Here is a 14,870-nt window from a genome sequence, read left to right on the forward strand (position 1 = left end):
AACGGGGGGGGGGGGGGGGGGTCTCACCTGGGCTATGTGCTTCCAGTGGGTCACCTCTGCCTGCAGCCTGGACACTTCACTGGAGAGGTTGTTAATTTCCTGCTGAGACCAGATGACATCACTAAAGTCCATGTCGTCCCCCTGGAAGGTGGAGGAAGGAGGCGGAATACTGGACATGAAGGCCGGAGAGTCGGCTGCTTGAAGAGTGACGCTAGAGAGCTGCGCCGACACCTGCGCCTTCTGCACCTCATCCTGCAGAGAGTTCAGCTTGGCTTTCAGATGACTTATCTCCACCTGAATATAAATAACAAACTCTTATAAATCCAGGCTACAGGGCTGGGGCAAGCTAAACACGTCAAAGCAAGCCTTGGCAAATATACATTTGTGTGAAATCACTTGAAAGGTAATAACACACGGGTAATTCTAGGCACCAGGCCAGATAGTGAACCAATCGCATGCAAGTGTGCCGAAATCACAAAGAGGCTCAATTTACAAAGCGGAGTTGCAGCCGGTAAAAAGAAAACATTTCAAGTACAGCAGGTTCAAATACTGCAGCTGCTGACTTTTAATCTAAGGACACTTACCTGTCCAGGGATACCGCGATGTTGGCACCTCAAGCAGGCTTTGGATGCAAGCGCCGCCATTGCAAGTAAGGGGAACCTGGTCTGAAGGCTATGCGGCTGGTTTCCCACTGCCCATGCACGAGCCGCGCTTTTTGAATGGTCGCTTCATCTTCTGGGAGTGGTGCCGGACATGACGCAGCAAAAAATTGCTTTTTTGTAAACCACTCGACCTCCAGAAGATTTCCCCTGCTTCATGTCCAGGCCACTTTTTGCGCTACGGCACTGCGTTATTTTAACTGACAATTGCGCAGTTGTGCGACACTTTATCCAAAAAAAGTTTGTAATTTTTTTTCCCCCACAAATGGAGATTCAATGTGGTGTTGGGGGGGGAGAATAGCGGCACGGACGGGGGGGGCGGTGTTGGAGAATAGCGGCACGGATGGGGGGGGGGGGGAGGAATAGCGGCACGGACCGGGGGGCGGGGAGGTCGGAGGAATAGCGGCACGGACCGGGGGAGGAATAGCGGCACGGACCGGGAGGGGGGGGATAGCGGCACGGACCGGGGGGGAGGAATAGCGGCACGGACCGGGGGGGGGGGGGGGATTGGGGCACGGACCCGGGGGGGGGGGGGGGGGGGGAATAGCGGCACGGACCGGGGGGGAGGGAATAGGAATAGAAGAGCGGCGGGGGGGAAATGCTCGGTATCGGTACCGATACTAGTATCGGTATCGGCAATGCTGTATCCTGGCCTAGGACAACAAGGCCCAGGCCAGCACTTTGCAGGGGGGCAGCACAGACTGTGTCCCCGCCGGCTTGCGCTACACTCCCTTCACTTCCTGTCCCATAGCCAAACAGGAAGTGAGAGGAAATCTATGCAAATTAAGGGAATCCATCCCCACCCCCCCCCCCAGGCCATCAGAACTAGTGTCCCCACTTGAAAATTTCAGGGTGGGTCTTAAACCGCAAGGGGTGTGGCCTTGACAGGAAGGGGTGGGTCATATTTAAATTAGGGGGTGCACAAGTTTAGTCAGGCCTAGGGCAGCACAAAACCTAAATGCACCCCTGGGTATCGGGACATGCCTAGTTTACACAAACGTTATAGTGTCTACAAACTACGATGTGTGGGTGTGTATGTATGTATATATATATATATATATTTATTTATTTTATATACTGTAATGACTGTGATTAGCAAATCATAGCGGGACTGCAAATTGCAGCAATTTGTGAAGGATCCAGTGACACCAATACAGTGATCAGTGCTAAATATATGCACTGTTACTGTACTGACACAGGCTGCCAAGGGGTAAGCATCAGGGGCGGTCAAAGGGTTAAATGTGTTCCCTGGGAGTGCTAACTGTGGGGGGTACTTTGAGTGGGGGAATGTAAAGATCCGTGCTCCTGCTTAGCAGAAACACAGGATCAGTACAGTCCTCTTTCACAGAATGGTGGTCTGCCTTGTTGTCTCCCGATGGACCGGCGGGTCACAGCGGACATCACGCGCCTCAGACCCGGAAGTCTCAGATCATGTACTAGGAATGTGATCTGGCACAGAGCAGCAACCCTGCCGCGGTGCATCAAGTGGTTAAGATGCCGGGGGGGGTTTATGATCAGGCGACTGCTGTGATTTGCTGTCACACGATTGAAAAGCTCTCGATTACAAGAAGCAATCATGAGCTTTCCGTTAGTCGCCGGTAACTGTGCCAGGAGCGCGCAAGGGTGCACACCCTCGGCACTGCTGGTTATGCAATATTACAGGAAAATATGAAGCCGCTTAGCGCCCAAGCCCACCCGGCGTGCGGCCGCATAGTTGCATGCGGTCGGCACCAAAGTGTTAAGAAGCATGTTGAGGATTTAGAATGACGTCGGCCTCCAACCTCTCTTTGCTGCAGCCGGGTTCTGTAGTCGGTGCTTTGCTGCTTCACTTGTAGTTCAGCCGCTTCCAGCTTCTCCTCCAGCTCTGTACAAAGTTTCTTCAGCCTCTCGTTCTGTGCAGGAAACACGACCGGCGTGAGGAACACGTGATCAATGACATCAGACAACAAAGACGTGACCCTGACCTCACTCACCTCTGACCTCTGCATAGCCTGGAGGCTTTCAATGTCTCTGACCTTGGGTACCTGCCCCTCGCCATCGCCATCTATAACAAAACACACAGAGTCACAATACAGACACAATACCCCGGGGGGGGCAAGAGGCAATTCAGAGTGAAAGAAAGGATGGGGGTTGATAAATATAGAATAAAAATGATGGAATAAAAGAGCGCCAGACCAAGGAAGGTTTAAATCAGTAAGAAAAACCCAAAAGTTATATTGCACCCTCCACCCAGGTGTGGTGGCTGCATCCGCTTTCTTTTTCAGGCCTTTTCCCTTCCGTTTTCACCTGGAGATCTGGCCTGTAACACTCCATCTGTATTCGAGCACCCCCCCCCCCCCCCAACTCTGGATGAAGGAGCAAAGGGGGCACTTTTGAACAGCAGAATTGTCAGTCTAGGGGGGGGGGGTAGATGGATTAGCAGATTTAGATACACTAACAAATTGAAGCAAAACGCCAGTTAAGGCCCCATGTACACTGCTGCTGCTGCTCAACGGACGTTCAGAGGCAGTTGGACGTTTTTTTTTCTCCTGCCCCTGAACACATTCAATGTTATCCTATGTTACCGTGTACACAGGTTCGCTTACTGTCGTTTTTAGGCAGTTGCGTTTATAGGCCCTTTTTTTTTTTTTTAAGGCAACAAAATTTGTTCAGACGCCGAAGTTTCCGACATTAAATGCTCCCAAAGGCGGCATTTAGCAGCTTTTCGTTTATCGGCGTTTTTCGTTGTTGCACATTTAACCACTTAAGGACCGCCTCCTGCACATATACGTCAGCAGAATGGCGCGGCTGGGCACAGGCACGTACAGGTACGTCCTCTTTAAGTGCCCAGCCGTGGGGTCGTGCGCCCCGGTCCGAAGCTCCGCGGCCGCGGGACCCGATCGCCGCTGGAGTCCCGCGATTGGGCCCCGGAGCTGAAGAACGGGGAGAGCTGTGTGTAAACAAACCTTCCCCGTTCTTCACTGTGGCGCTGTCATTGATCGTGTGTTCCCTGATATAGGAAAAGGCGATCAATGATGTCACACGACCAGCCCCACCCCCTACAGTTAGAAACACATATGAGGTCACACTTAACCCCTTCAGCTCCCCCTGTGGATTACTCCCAAACTGCAATTGTCATTTTCACAATAAACAATGCATTTTTATAGAATTTTTTGCTGTGAAAATGACAATGGCCCCAAAAATGTGTTGAAATTGTACGATGTGTCCGCCACAATGTCGCAGTCACGAAAAAAAAAAAAAACGCTGATCGCCGCCATTAGTAGTAAAAAAAAAAAAATTGTTTAAGTGCAATAACACTATACCCTATTTAGTAAACACTATAAATTTTGCGCAAACCAACCGATAAACGCTTATTGTGATTTTTTTTTTTACCAAAAATAGGTAGTAGAATACGTATCGGCCTAAACTGAGGAAAACAAATGTTTTTTTTATATATTTTTTGAGGATATTTATTATAGCAAAAAGTAAAAAATATTGATTTTTTTTTCAAAACTGTCGCTCTATTTTTGTTTATAGCGCAAAAACTAAAAACCGCAGAGGTGATCAAATACCACCAAAAGAAAGCTCTATTTGTGGGGGAAAAAAGGACGCCAATTTTGTTTGGGAGCCACGTCGCACGACCGCGCAATTGTCTGTTAAAGCCAGTGCCGAATCGCAAAAAGTGGCCTGGTCTTTGGCCAGCCAAATGGCTGAAGTGCTTAAAAAATTTTTTTTCTTTAAATGCTTCTAAATGCAAACGCGGCAAAACAGACGTTTTAAACGTGGGTGACTATCTGTCAAGTTAAATCGTTCAGGAGAAGTTGTAAAAACGTCCCGTGTAATACTTTATTATCAGTTACAGGCTACAGTTTTGTTTCTTTTGGAATGAAGGATTTACATAAATCAGGGCTCGACAAAATCCGGGCGCCTGGTTGCAATTGCGACTAGAATTAGCGACCTGGCGCTTGGGGAAGGAAGCATAGGCCTGCAGAAGGCTGCGGCGCACGGTGACACAGGACCATCCTTTGTCTCCGTGCGCCCCCACCGCGTGATCGCGTCGGCCGGTAATTGAGGCCGCGGCTTTGCGGCCTTCTGCAGGCCTAGGCTTCCTTCTGTGATCTGGCGCCATCTTGTGGTGGCTGTTGGCATGACAAGACTGAAGTAGTGCTTCCCCTGTGTTTTCACTGCCTTCTCATTCCCTCTAATTAGAACCAAAGCTTACTACAAGTACAGGTGACGATATGAGGGTACGGTGGGTAGGACATCTTGTGAGGAGCATCTGGTTGCGGCCAGTTTAATGGCGAAATTATGTTCTTTCCACATGCGGATTATGGCCCCAACAGTGCTCACTGGATTTACATTTACACGATTAGAAATCATTCTGTAACCAGCGCTATCAGTAAGTGTTGCAACAAGAAGGTTGTGAAGGTCTTGAGAGAGAGAGAGAGAGAGCTCTTTGCTTTTACCCATCATGAGATGTTTCTTGTGACACCTTGGTAATGAGACACCTTTTTATAGGCCACCAGCTGATATTAATTTGCACTGACAAGGGGCAGGATTGCTTTCTAATGCCTTTTTGCACCTCCCTTTCTTCATGTGTTCAATACTTTTCCCCTGTGGCCTTCGGTTTTATTACACAGAACTTTATTTCTGAACTTGTTTGTTTTGGTGTCTTCGTATGTATGGGGGGAGGGGATTCACCTGTATATATTATGGTATGTGGGGGGAGGGGGTGGAATATAGATGGGGGAGAGGTCTCACCTGTATATATTATGGTATATAGATGGGGGAGAGGTCTCACCTGTATATATTATGGTATGTGGGGAGGGGTGGAATATATAGATGGGGGGAGGGGTCTCATCTGTATATATTATGGAATATGTGGGGGAGGGGTGGTAGGTATATAGATGGGGGAGGGACACACCTGTCTCCCTAGCCCCCTGCAGTAGTATAAATTATGGGATATGTGGGGAGGGGAAGTATATAGATGGGGAGGAATCTCACCTGTATTTATTATGGTATATGTGGAGAGAGGGGGTGGTATACAGATGGGGGAGGGGTCTCACCTGTATATATTATGGTATACAGATGGGGGAGGGGTCTCACCTGTATATATTATGGTATATAGATGGGGGGGAGGGGACTCACCTGTATATATTACGGTATATAGATGGGGGAGGGGTGTTCTCACCTGTATATATTATGGTATATAGATGGGGGAGGGGTGGTATATAGATGGGGGAGGGGTCTCACCTGTATATATTATGGTATATAGATGGGGGAGGGGTGGTATATAGATGGGGAGGGGACTCATTTGTATATAGATGGGGGAGGGGTCTCACCTGTATATATTATGGTATATGGGTGGGGGAGGGGTCGTCTCACCTGTATATATTATGGTATATAGATGGGGGAGGGGTGGTATATAGATGGGGGAGGGGACTCACCTGTATATATTACGGTATATAGATGGAGGAGGGTGGTATATAGATGGGGGAGGGGACTCATCTGTATATAGATGGGGGAGGGGACTCACCTGTATATATTACGGTATATAGATGGAGGAGGGTGGTATATAGATGGGGGAGGGGACTCATCTGTATATAGATGGGGGAGGGTTCTCACCTGTATATATTATGGTATATAGATGGGGGAGGGGTGGTATATAGATGGGGGAGGGGTGGTATATAGATGGGGGAGGGGTGTTCTCACCTGTATATATTATGGTATATAGATGGGGGGAGGGGTGGTATATAGATGGGGGGAGGGGACTCATCTGTATATAGATGGGGGAGGGGACTCATCTGTATATATTATGGTATATAGATGGGGGGAGGGGTGGTATATAGATGGGGGAGGGGACTCATGTGTATATAGATGGGGGAGGGGTGTTCTCACCTGTATATATTATGGTATATAGATGGGGGGAGGGGTGGTATATAGATGGGGGAGGGGACTCATCTGTATATAGATGGGGGAGGGGACTCACCTGTATATAGATGGGGGAGGGGACTCACCTGTATATAGATGGGGGAGGGGACTCACCTGTATATAGATGGGGGAGGGGACTCACCTGTATATAGATGGGGGAGGGGACTCATCTGTATATAGATGGGGGAGGGTGGTGTGTTCTCACCTGTCTCCTCAGCCCCCTCCAGTAACATGTCTTTGGTGAAGTTGGAGATATGTCCGGAGAGGGAGGACAGGCTTCCCCCGACCTGCCCCAGGGATTGTCCCAGGCCGGAGCCCAGCCCCCCCAGCCAAGAAGACATGTCTGGAGGTTCCCCCGGGGAGGGGTGCGCACTAGGCGGACAGAGCCCTCAGGAAAGTCCGAGGCTTCACCAGGGCGTCCCGGGGGCAGCAGGCCTCATATCCCGGCACGTCTCTCCCCGGTCACCGCTCACTTCCCGTACACCGAGCCGCTCTCCACCAACGCGACGGCGACCATGACACTTTCCTCTCTATGGTGTCACCGGAGCGACGTGTCCGCAGCGCGCTGCATGCCGGGACGGCGGGAGGTCCTCCAGGGGCGGGGCCGGGGGAACAGACACGTGGCCGGAGATCTGTCAGCTGAGGAATAACAATGTCACGTGATAGCCGGTACCTTAAAGGGGACATGTCACCTGATCATCCCACTCTGACCTGAGCCTGACTGGGGTCACCCCACTTCATTCCCTGACTGGGGGTCACCCCACTTCATTCCCCGACTGGGGGTCACCCCACTTGATTCCCCGACTGGGGGTTACCCCACTTCATTCCCCGACTGGGGGTCACCCCACTTCATTCCCTGACTGGGGTCACCTCAGAGCTCCATGGCTGGGAATGTCACCCATTACTGGATGAGAGCCTGTGAGAATGACATCAGCAGTGGCCAAAGCTACCAGGAGTGATCGGGGTATTTTCTCTACCATCTGCTGTTCAAGCTTGCTCCAGCAGGGTGTGCTAGAGAGCTAACATTCCATGTTATGGGTGTTGTATAGCCTAGCCCAGGGCGTCTCTAAACTAAAGCTCATCGGTCACATCCATTCCGCTATAAGATTTTATCCTTTGATCGTTTTGAGTATGCTCGTCCCGATACCACTTTTTTAACCACTTAAAGGAACACTAAAGGTTCGTTTTTTTTTAGATTAATTGATTGCTGTAAGCTAGAGCATTTAAATATCACTTAGCTCGTTTTTCCTTTTGACCTCCAAAATACAGTAATCCAGATTTGAAAATGCCATTTCCTGTCTCTCCTCTTCTTGCTTTCCACCAGCATCTGAGCCGTTGTGCATGGTGGAAAGCAGAATGTGCTCACCCCCTCCCTATGACTACAGCCCTGCGTGAAGATGCTCTCTTATCCCTCACAGGCATGGAGGCTAAGCCTAATGGGAACTGTAGTTCCCATTAGGCCGTGATGTAGCAAGAATGAATGCGCACCGCAAACCAGGAAGTCAGTGAGAATAATGATTCAGGAGTGACGGAGGTGAATAAAACAACTCGATTTCAACAGGTATCAAACTAGTTATAATGCAAAACATTACTTTTTACTTTATCGGCTACTGTCAGACTTTAATTTAAGAGGAAAATATTTTTGTCTTTACAACCCCTTTAAAGGAGTTCTCTGACCTAAAACTTTTAACCCCCGCTGTGCCCGGGCTGTAAAAATATATAAAATAAACTTTCACTTACCTGCCTACGATCCCCCGTTTTTCCGATATCGCCGTCCCGTTCTCCGGTCCCGGTCTCTTCCGCTTCCTGTGTGTCGGTGACTCATAGTGCGCTCAGCCTATCAGCGGCCGCGACGGGACATTGCTGCGGCCGCTGATAGGCTGAGCGCACTATGAGTCACCGACACACAGGAAGCGGAAGAGACCGGGACCGGAGAACGGGACGGCGATATCGGAAAAACGGGGGATCGTAGGCAGGTAAGTGAAAGTTTATTTTGTATATTTTTACAGCCCGGGCACAGCGGGGGTTAAAAGTTTTAGGTCAGAGAACTCCTTTAACCCCTGGGCCAATATGCTGGCTAAAGACCCAAGGTGTTTTTACAGTTCGGGACTGCGTCGCTTTAACAGACAATTGCGCAGTCGTGCGACGTGGCTCCCAAACAAAATTGGCGTCCTTTTTTCCCCACAAATAGAGCTTTCTTTTGGTGGTATTTGATCACCTCTGCGGTTTTTAGTTTTTGCGCTATAAACAAAAATAGAGCGACAATTTTGAAAAAAATGCAATATTTTTTACTTTTTGCTGTAATAAATATCCCCCAAAAACAGTATAATTTTTTTTTCCCTCAGTTTAGGCCGATACGTATTCTTCTACCTATTTTTGGTCAAAAAAATCGCAATAATCGTTTATCGGTTGGTTTGCGCAAAATTTATAGCGTTTACAAAACAGGGGATTGTTTTATTGCATTTTTATTTTTTTTACTACTAATGGCGGCGATCAGCGATTTTTTTCGTGACTGCGACATTATGGCGGACACTTCGGACAATTTTGACACATTTTTGGGACCATTGTCATTTTCACAGCAAAAAATGCATTTAAATTGCATTCTTTACTGTGAAAATGACAGTTGCAGTTTGGGAGTTAACCACAGGGGGCGCTGTAGGAGTTAGGGTTCACTTTGTGTGTGTTTACAACTGTAGGGGGGTGTGGCTGTAGGTGTGACGTCATCGATCGTGTCTCCCCTATAAAGGGGATGACGCGATCGATACGCCGCCACAGTGAAGAACGGGGAAGCCGTGTTTACATACGGCTCTCCCCATTCTTCAGCTCCGGGGACCGATCGCCGCACTCGAGCGGCGATCGGGTCCGCGGGACCCGTGGTCCCGGAGCTTCGGACCGGGTCGTGGGCGCGCGCCTGCTACCCACGGCTGGGTACAAGTACAGGACGTATATATATATATACGTGCTTGTGACCAGCCGTGCATTCTGCCGACGTATATGTGCAGGAGGCGGTCCGGAAGTGGTTAAGACAGTACAAGTACCCATACTTTTTAAAATTTTTTTCAAGTACTCACAGATACTGATTACTGATACTTTCTTTAATGTCATGTGACAGTGACATATGTGTCAGTATTTTTTTTTTTTACTATATTTTTTGTTATTTTTTTTACAGCGGTTTCTGCTTTTTTTTAGGGGGGGGGGTGGATTGTGTCAGTGTGTTTTTTATTAAAAATTGTATTATTTTTTACAATTCATTTATTTTATTTATTGCAATGTTTTTTTCTTTAGCCCTGTCGGGGGGTTTTGGTGAGATCTCAGGGGTCTTAATAGACCTCTGACATCTCCCCTACGAGACAGAGAAAGGGACTAGGGACACAGATTCCCCAGTCCCCTTTTCTGCAGCCTCAGCTAAAATGAATTGACAGGAAGCTCCTCTCCATTCATAAACTGAAGCATTGTAAACACAGGTTACGATGTTTCAGTTATATGAATGGACAGAGTCAGTGATCGGGTTTAGCGCCCCCCCCCCCCCCCCGCTCTCCATCCTGACAGAGGGTCTGTTAGATCCCCAATGTCTCCCCTGCAGGCTGCAGCCAATGAAGTACAGACAGCATTAGGCTGGGTTCACACTACTACACTACTTTCATCCTACTTTGCTCTGCTACATCGGTCCTACATTTATCCTACATTGGTCCTACATCCATCCTACTTTCATGAACAGGATACTACTTTGGTCCGACTTCAATGATATTCAATGGGCCTGAAGTAGGATCAATGTAGGACCAAAAGTAGTACAGGGAGCATTTTCAAAGTCGGACCGACTAGTGTAGGACGCTACAAGACGCTCTCATAGGGAAACATTGAACACAGAGCAAAGTAGGATGAAAGTAGTGTAGTAGTGTGAACCCTGCCTAATTCCACCAGTCCTAGGTACACCCCCAGCAGGGCGTCATCACCCAGGTTGGGGTCACAGTACTCCAGGGCCAAGAGGGACTCGTGTATTTACATACTTAGTTCAGGAGGAAGGCACGCCGCTACCTGCAGAGGAAGAGAGGAAAGCTCCCATGACCTCACTGGACCGGAAAGAAGATGGCATTGAAAAAAGGTATAGGGCGTTTTTTTTTTCCTTTTCCTTTTTTAAAGATGGAGGGAGGTAAAGGACACCCCCCCCCCTTCACACAGCAACAGGTGAGGCTTTCAATCACAGGCTGTGTGCTGAAGCTCCCTCCCATCACCTTTTTACTCTTGGTGTCAGGAAAACTTGTCAGAAGTGATTCATGCTGATAGCTGAGGAAAGAAGCAGAAAACAGAAATGACACTTGGTGCTCCGGATTGAGATAAGTACACACTATAGAGCAGTTTTTCTGAACTCCAGTCCTCGAGGCGCCCCAACAGGTCATGTTTTCAGGATTCCCCTCAGATGAAACAGCTGTGGTAATTGCAAGGCAGTGAAACTGATCAAATCACCTGTGCAAAATAATAGAAAGCCTGAAAACATGACCTGTTGGGGCGCCTTGAGGACTGGAGTTGAAAAACCCTGCTATAGCGGGATATGCTTTATTCATATTTCATGTCCCTTTTAATTTCACTTTCTTTTTTTTTTTTTTTTTTTTTTTTTACAGGGTGGCTGTTTTTATAAATTCTTCATAGCAACAGGATCACGTTAAAGCAAACCTGTCAACTAATTGACAATGAAGGTTCTGCTCAGGGAGCCGACTCCATAAGGTTAATTTTGTTAGCCAGAAAGCAGCCTGTGTGCCCCTCTGAAACTAGTTTTACCATTTACTATGAGCCCGATTTCATATCTAGGCCCTGACTACCATCACCCATGTGATGAGATGGGTGAAGACCATTACCTTGGATTTTGGGAGGGGAAGGAGCGCTAAACTGTAAATTAAGGCTAGGTGGGGCACATTTCTGGGACATAAGGCAGGGCTCGACAAAATCCTGTGTATCCGTGCGCCCCCCACATCCCCCACGTGATCGAGGTGGGCCCGCGCCGGCCTGTAATTGAGTCCACGGTTATGCAGCCCTAAGCTTCCTTCTGTGATCTGGCACCATCTTGTGGTGGCCGTTGGCATGACAAGTAAAACAGCAATTCTAATGTGTTTTTCACTGCCTTCTCCTTCCCTCTAATTAGAGCCCCCAAACATTATATATACTTTTTATTCTAACACCCTAGAGCATGGGTGCTCAACCTGTGGCTCTCCAGCTGTTGCGAAACTACAAGTCCCATCATGCCTCTGCCTTCGAGAGTCATGCTTGTAACTGTCAGCGGCTTCCAATGTAGTTCTGCAACAGCTGGAGAGCCACAGGTTGAGCACCCATGCCCTAGAGAATAAAATAGCGGTCGTCGCAATACTTTCTATCACACCGTATTTGCGCAGCGGTCTTCCAAGCGCACTTTTTTTGGGGGAAAAAAATACACTTTTTTAAATAAAAAAAAATAAGACAACAGTAAAGTTAGCCAAATTTTTTTTATATTGTGCAAGATAATGTTACGCCAAGTAAATCGATACCCAACATGTCACGCTTCAAAATTGCGTCCGCCCGTGGAATGACGACAAACTTTTACCCTTTAAAACCTCCATAGGCGACGTTTAAAAAAATTCTACAGGTTGCGTGTTTTGAGTTACAGAGGAGGTCTAGGGTTAGAATTATTGCTCTCGCTCTACCAATCGTGGCGATACCTCACATGTGTGGTTTGAATATCGTTTACATATGCGGGGGCGCTACTCATGTATGCCTTCGCTTCTGCGCACGAGCTCGGCGGCATGGGGCGTGTTTTCTGGCTCCTACATTTTTTAGCTGGCTCCTAGATTCCAAGCAAATTTGTAAAATCCTGACATAAGGAGCTAACCTAGAGCTAGATTGCTATAGTACACCTGGCTTTGCCAATCCAAATTCCCAGATTTGACTTCTTTCTTGCTCCCTGGCTGAACTGATCTACGTTCTTTCCCAGTGCCTGCCTTAACCTCTGGCTGAACCCAACTACCCTCTTACCTGCTTGCTGCCTTGACCTCTGCCCTGGCTACTCGCTTGTCTTCTGCCTGACTCAACCTCTGCCTGGTTCCGACTACTCCCTCGTCTGCTGCCTGACTCCACCTCTGCCCGTACCTGACTACTGTACTCCCTTGTCTGCTGCCTGACTCCACCGCTGCCCAGACCCCCGACTACTCGCTTGTTTGCTGCCTGACTTCACCTCTGCCCGAATCGGACTACTGTACTCCATTGTCTGTTTCCCGACTCCACCTCTGTCAAGATCGGTCTACTCGCTTGTCTGCTGCCTGACTCCACCTCTGCCCAAATCGGACTACTCCCTTGTCTGCTGCCTTACTCCACCTCTGCCCAAATCTGACTACTTCCTTGTCTGCTGCCTGACTCCACCTCTGCCCAAATCTGACTACTCCCTTGTCTGTTGCGCAACTCCACCTCTGTCTTGATCTGACGACTTCATTGTCTGATGCCCGACTCCTCCTTTATCTGCTACTTTCTTTGTCTGCTGCCTGAATCCACCTCTGCCCAGACCTGACTACTCACTTGTCTGCTGCCTAACTCTGCCTCTACCTGACTACTCCCTTGTCTACTGCCTTACCCTGCCTCTGCTCGTACCTGACTTCTCCCTTGTCTGCTGCCTGACTCCACCTCTGCCAGGATCTGACTACTCCCTTGTCTGCTGCCTGAATCCACCTCTGCCCAGACCTGACTACTGTACTCCTTTGTCCGTTACCTGACCCCACCTCTGCCTGGAGCCGACTACTCACTTGTCTGCTGCCTTACCCGTACCCGACTACTCCCTTGTCTACTGCCTTACCCTGCCTCTGCCCATACCTGACTACTCCCTTGTCTACTGCCTTACCCTGCCTCTGCTCGTACCTGACTTCTCCCTTGTCTGCTGCCTGACTCCACCTCTGCCCAGGCCTGACTACTGTACTCCTTTGTCTGTTACCTGACCCCACCTCTGCCTGGAGCCGACTACTCACTTGTCTGCTGCCTTACCCGTACCCGACTACTCCCTTGTCTACTGCCTTACCCTGCCTCTGCCCATACCTGACTACTCCCTTGTCTGCTGCCTGACTCCACCTCTGCCAGGATCTGACTACTCCCTTGTCTGCTGCCTGAATCCACCTCTGCCCAGACCTGACTACTGTACTCCTTTGTCCGTTACCTGACCCCACCTCTGCCTGGAGCCGACTACTCACTTGTCTGCTGCCTTACCCTGCCCGTACCTGACTACTCCCTTGTCTACTGCCTTACCCTGCCTCTGCCCATACCTGACTACTCCCTTGTCTGCTGCCTGACTCCACCTCTGCCCGGACCCGACTCCTCCAATCTCTATGTGGATTAATCCTGTGGCCGTTTGCAGCAAAAAAAAAAAAAAAAGACAGGGAGCATCAGGGTTTCCAGCCCATCACCCCTTTACGGGGGGACCCTGATGAAGGCCAACTATCGCTGAGACTCCACACCTCTGGGAACCTATGTCACATCCCAGGTGGTTCTGTATCAGTGATGCTCAGAAGCAGTGAAGTATTCCTGGAAATGATTCTGAAATGCTCCCAATCTGATCAGTGCCTGCAATATTTTCCAGATCAGTGTACTGTACCCACAGCCATTCCAAAACCCTCAACAGCACTGCTGTAACAGTATACAAGGAAATTTAGTAAAAAGTTTTGAACTCTGAATGCCTAAATGCCGCACCTATGCAGCACAGAGCCTCTACTACTCGCTTGTCTGCTGCCTTATTCTGCCTGTACCCGACTCCTCCCTTGTCTGCTGCCTGACTCCACACCTCTCCTTCAGGCTGGAAAGCATGAGATCGGGCATGATGTCATAACGTTGCGCACGGGACCCCGACGGTCATAGAGATGATTGGCAATCTCTATGGTCATCATCTGGCATCGGCTGATTCTTTCTCTGGGTCCCCGATGGCACAGGAGAGCCCGGAGAAGCACCGGATAGTAACGGGTGGAGAGATGTCCCCCTACCATCACCTGTAAGAATGGTCGTAGCGGCAGTTCCACCGATTGATCATTCTTATCGTGCACAGAATCGCCACCTGAAAATAATGATATCTGAATGATGCCTGTAGCTACAGGAATCATTCAGATATCCCCCCTAAAATTCAACATCATATGACGACGCACAGTAGGGAAGTGGTTAAAGGGACACTGGAGTGGGGCAGGAAGGGGTTAATGTTAAAATGTTTTTTTTTTTCCCCAATTTGCAGCTGCTGTACTTTTCTATAAATTAAATGCAATATGGCAACATGGGAGCGTTCTGTACAGTTGGTGTAAGGAACACCCC

The 14,870-nt window shown here is 48.9% G+C and overlaps 1 protein-coding gene across 1 annotated transcript in view; it reads right to left on the reverse strand.

Annotated features, from left to right (window-relative positions):
* The window catches only part of TRIP11 (thyroid hormone receptor interactor 11), a 69,436-nt gene extending 62,299 nt beyond the window's left edge, over positions 1-7,137 (reverse strand). Inside the window, exons 1-4 of the mRNA XM_040332975.1 lie at positions 6,775-7,137; positions 2,633-2,703; positions 2,441-2,551; positions 28-294 (exon numbers count right to left, since the gene is read on the reverse strand). Of these exons, the coding sequence (XP_040188909.1) occupies positions 28-294; positions 2,441-2,551; positions 2,633-2,703; positions 6,775-6,910 (585 nt within the window). The 5' untranslated portion in view covers positions 6,911-7,137. The remainder of the gene's footprint in view (positions 1-27; positions 295-2,440; positions 2,552-2,632; positions 2,704-6,774) is intronic.
* Positions 7,138-14,870: the final 7,733 nt, after the last annotated feature.

Source organism: Rana temporaria, chromosome 13, assembly GCF_905171775.1.
Source record: "Rana temporaria chromosome 13, aRanTem1.1, whole genome shotgun sequence".
In the NCBI taxonomy this organism is placed as follows: Eukaryota; Metazoa; Chordata; class Amphibia; order Anura; family Ranidae; genus Rana; species Rana temporaria.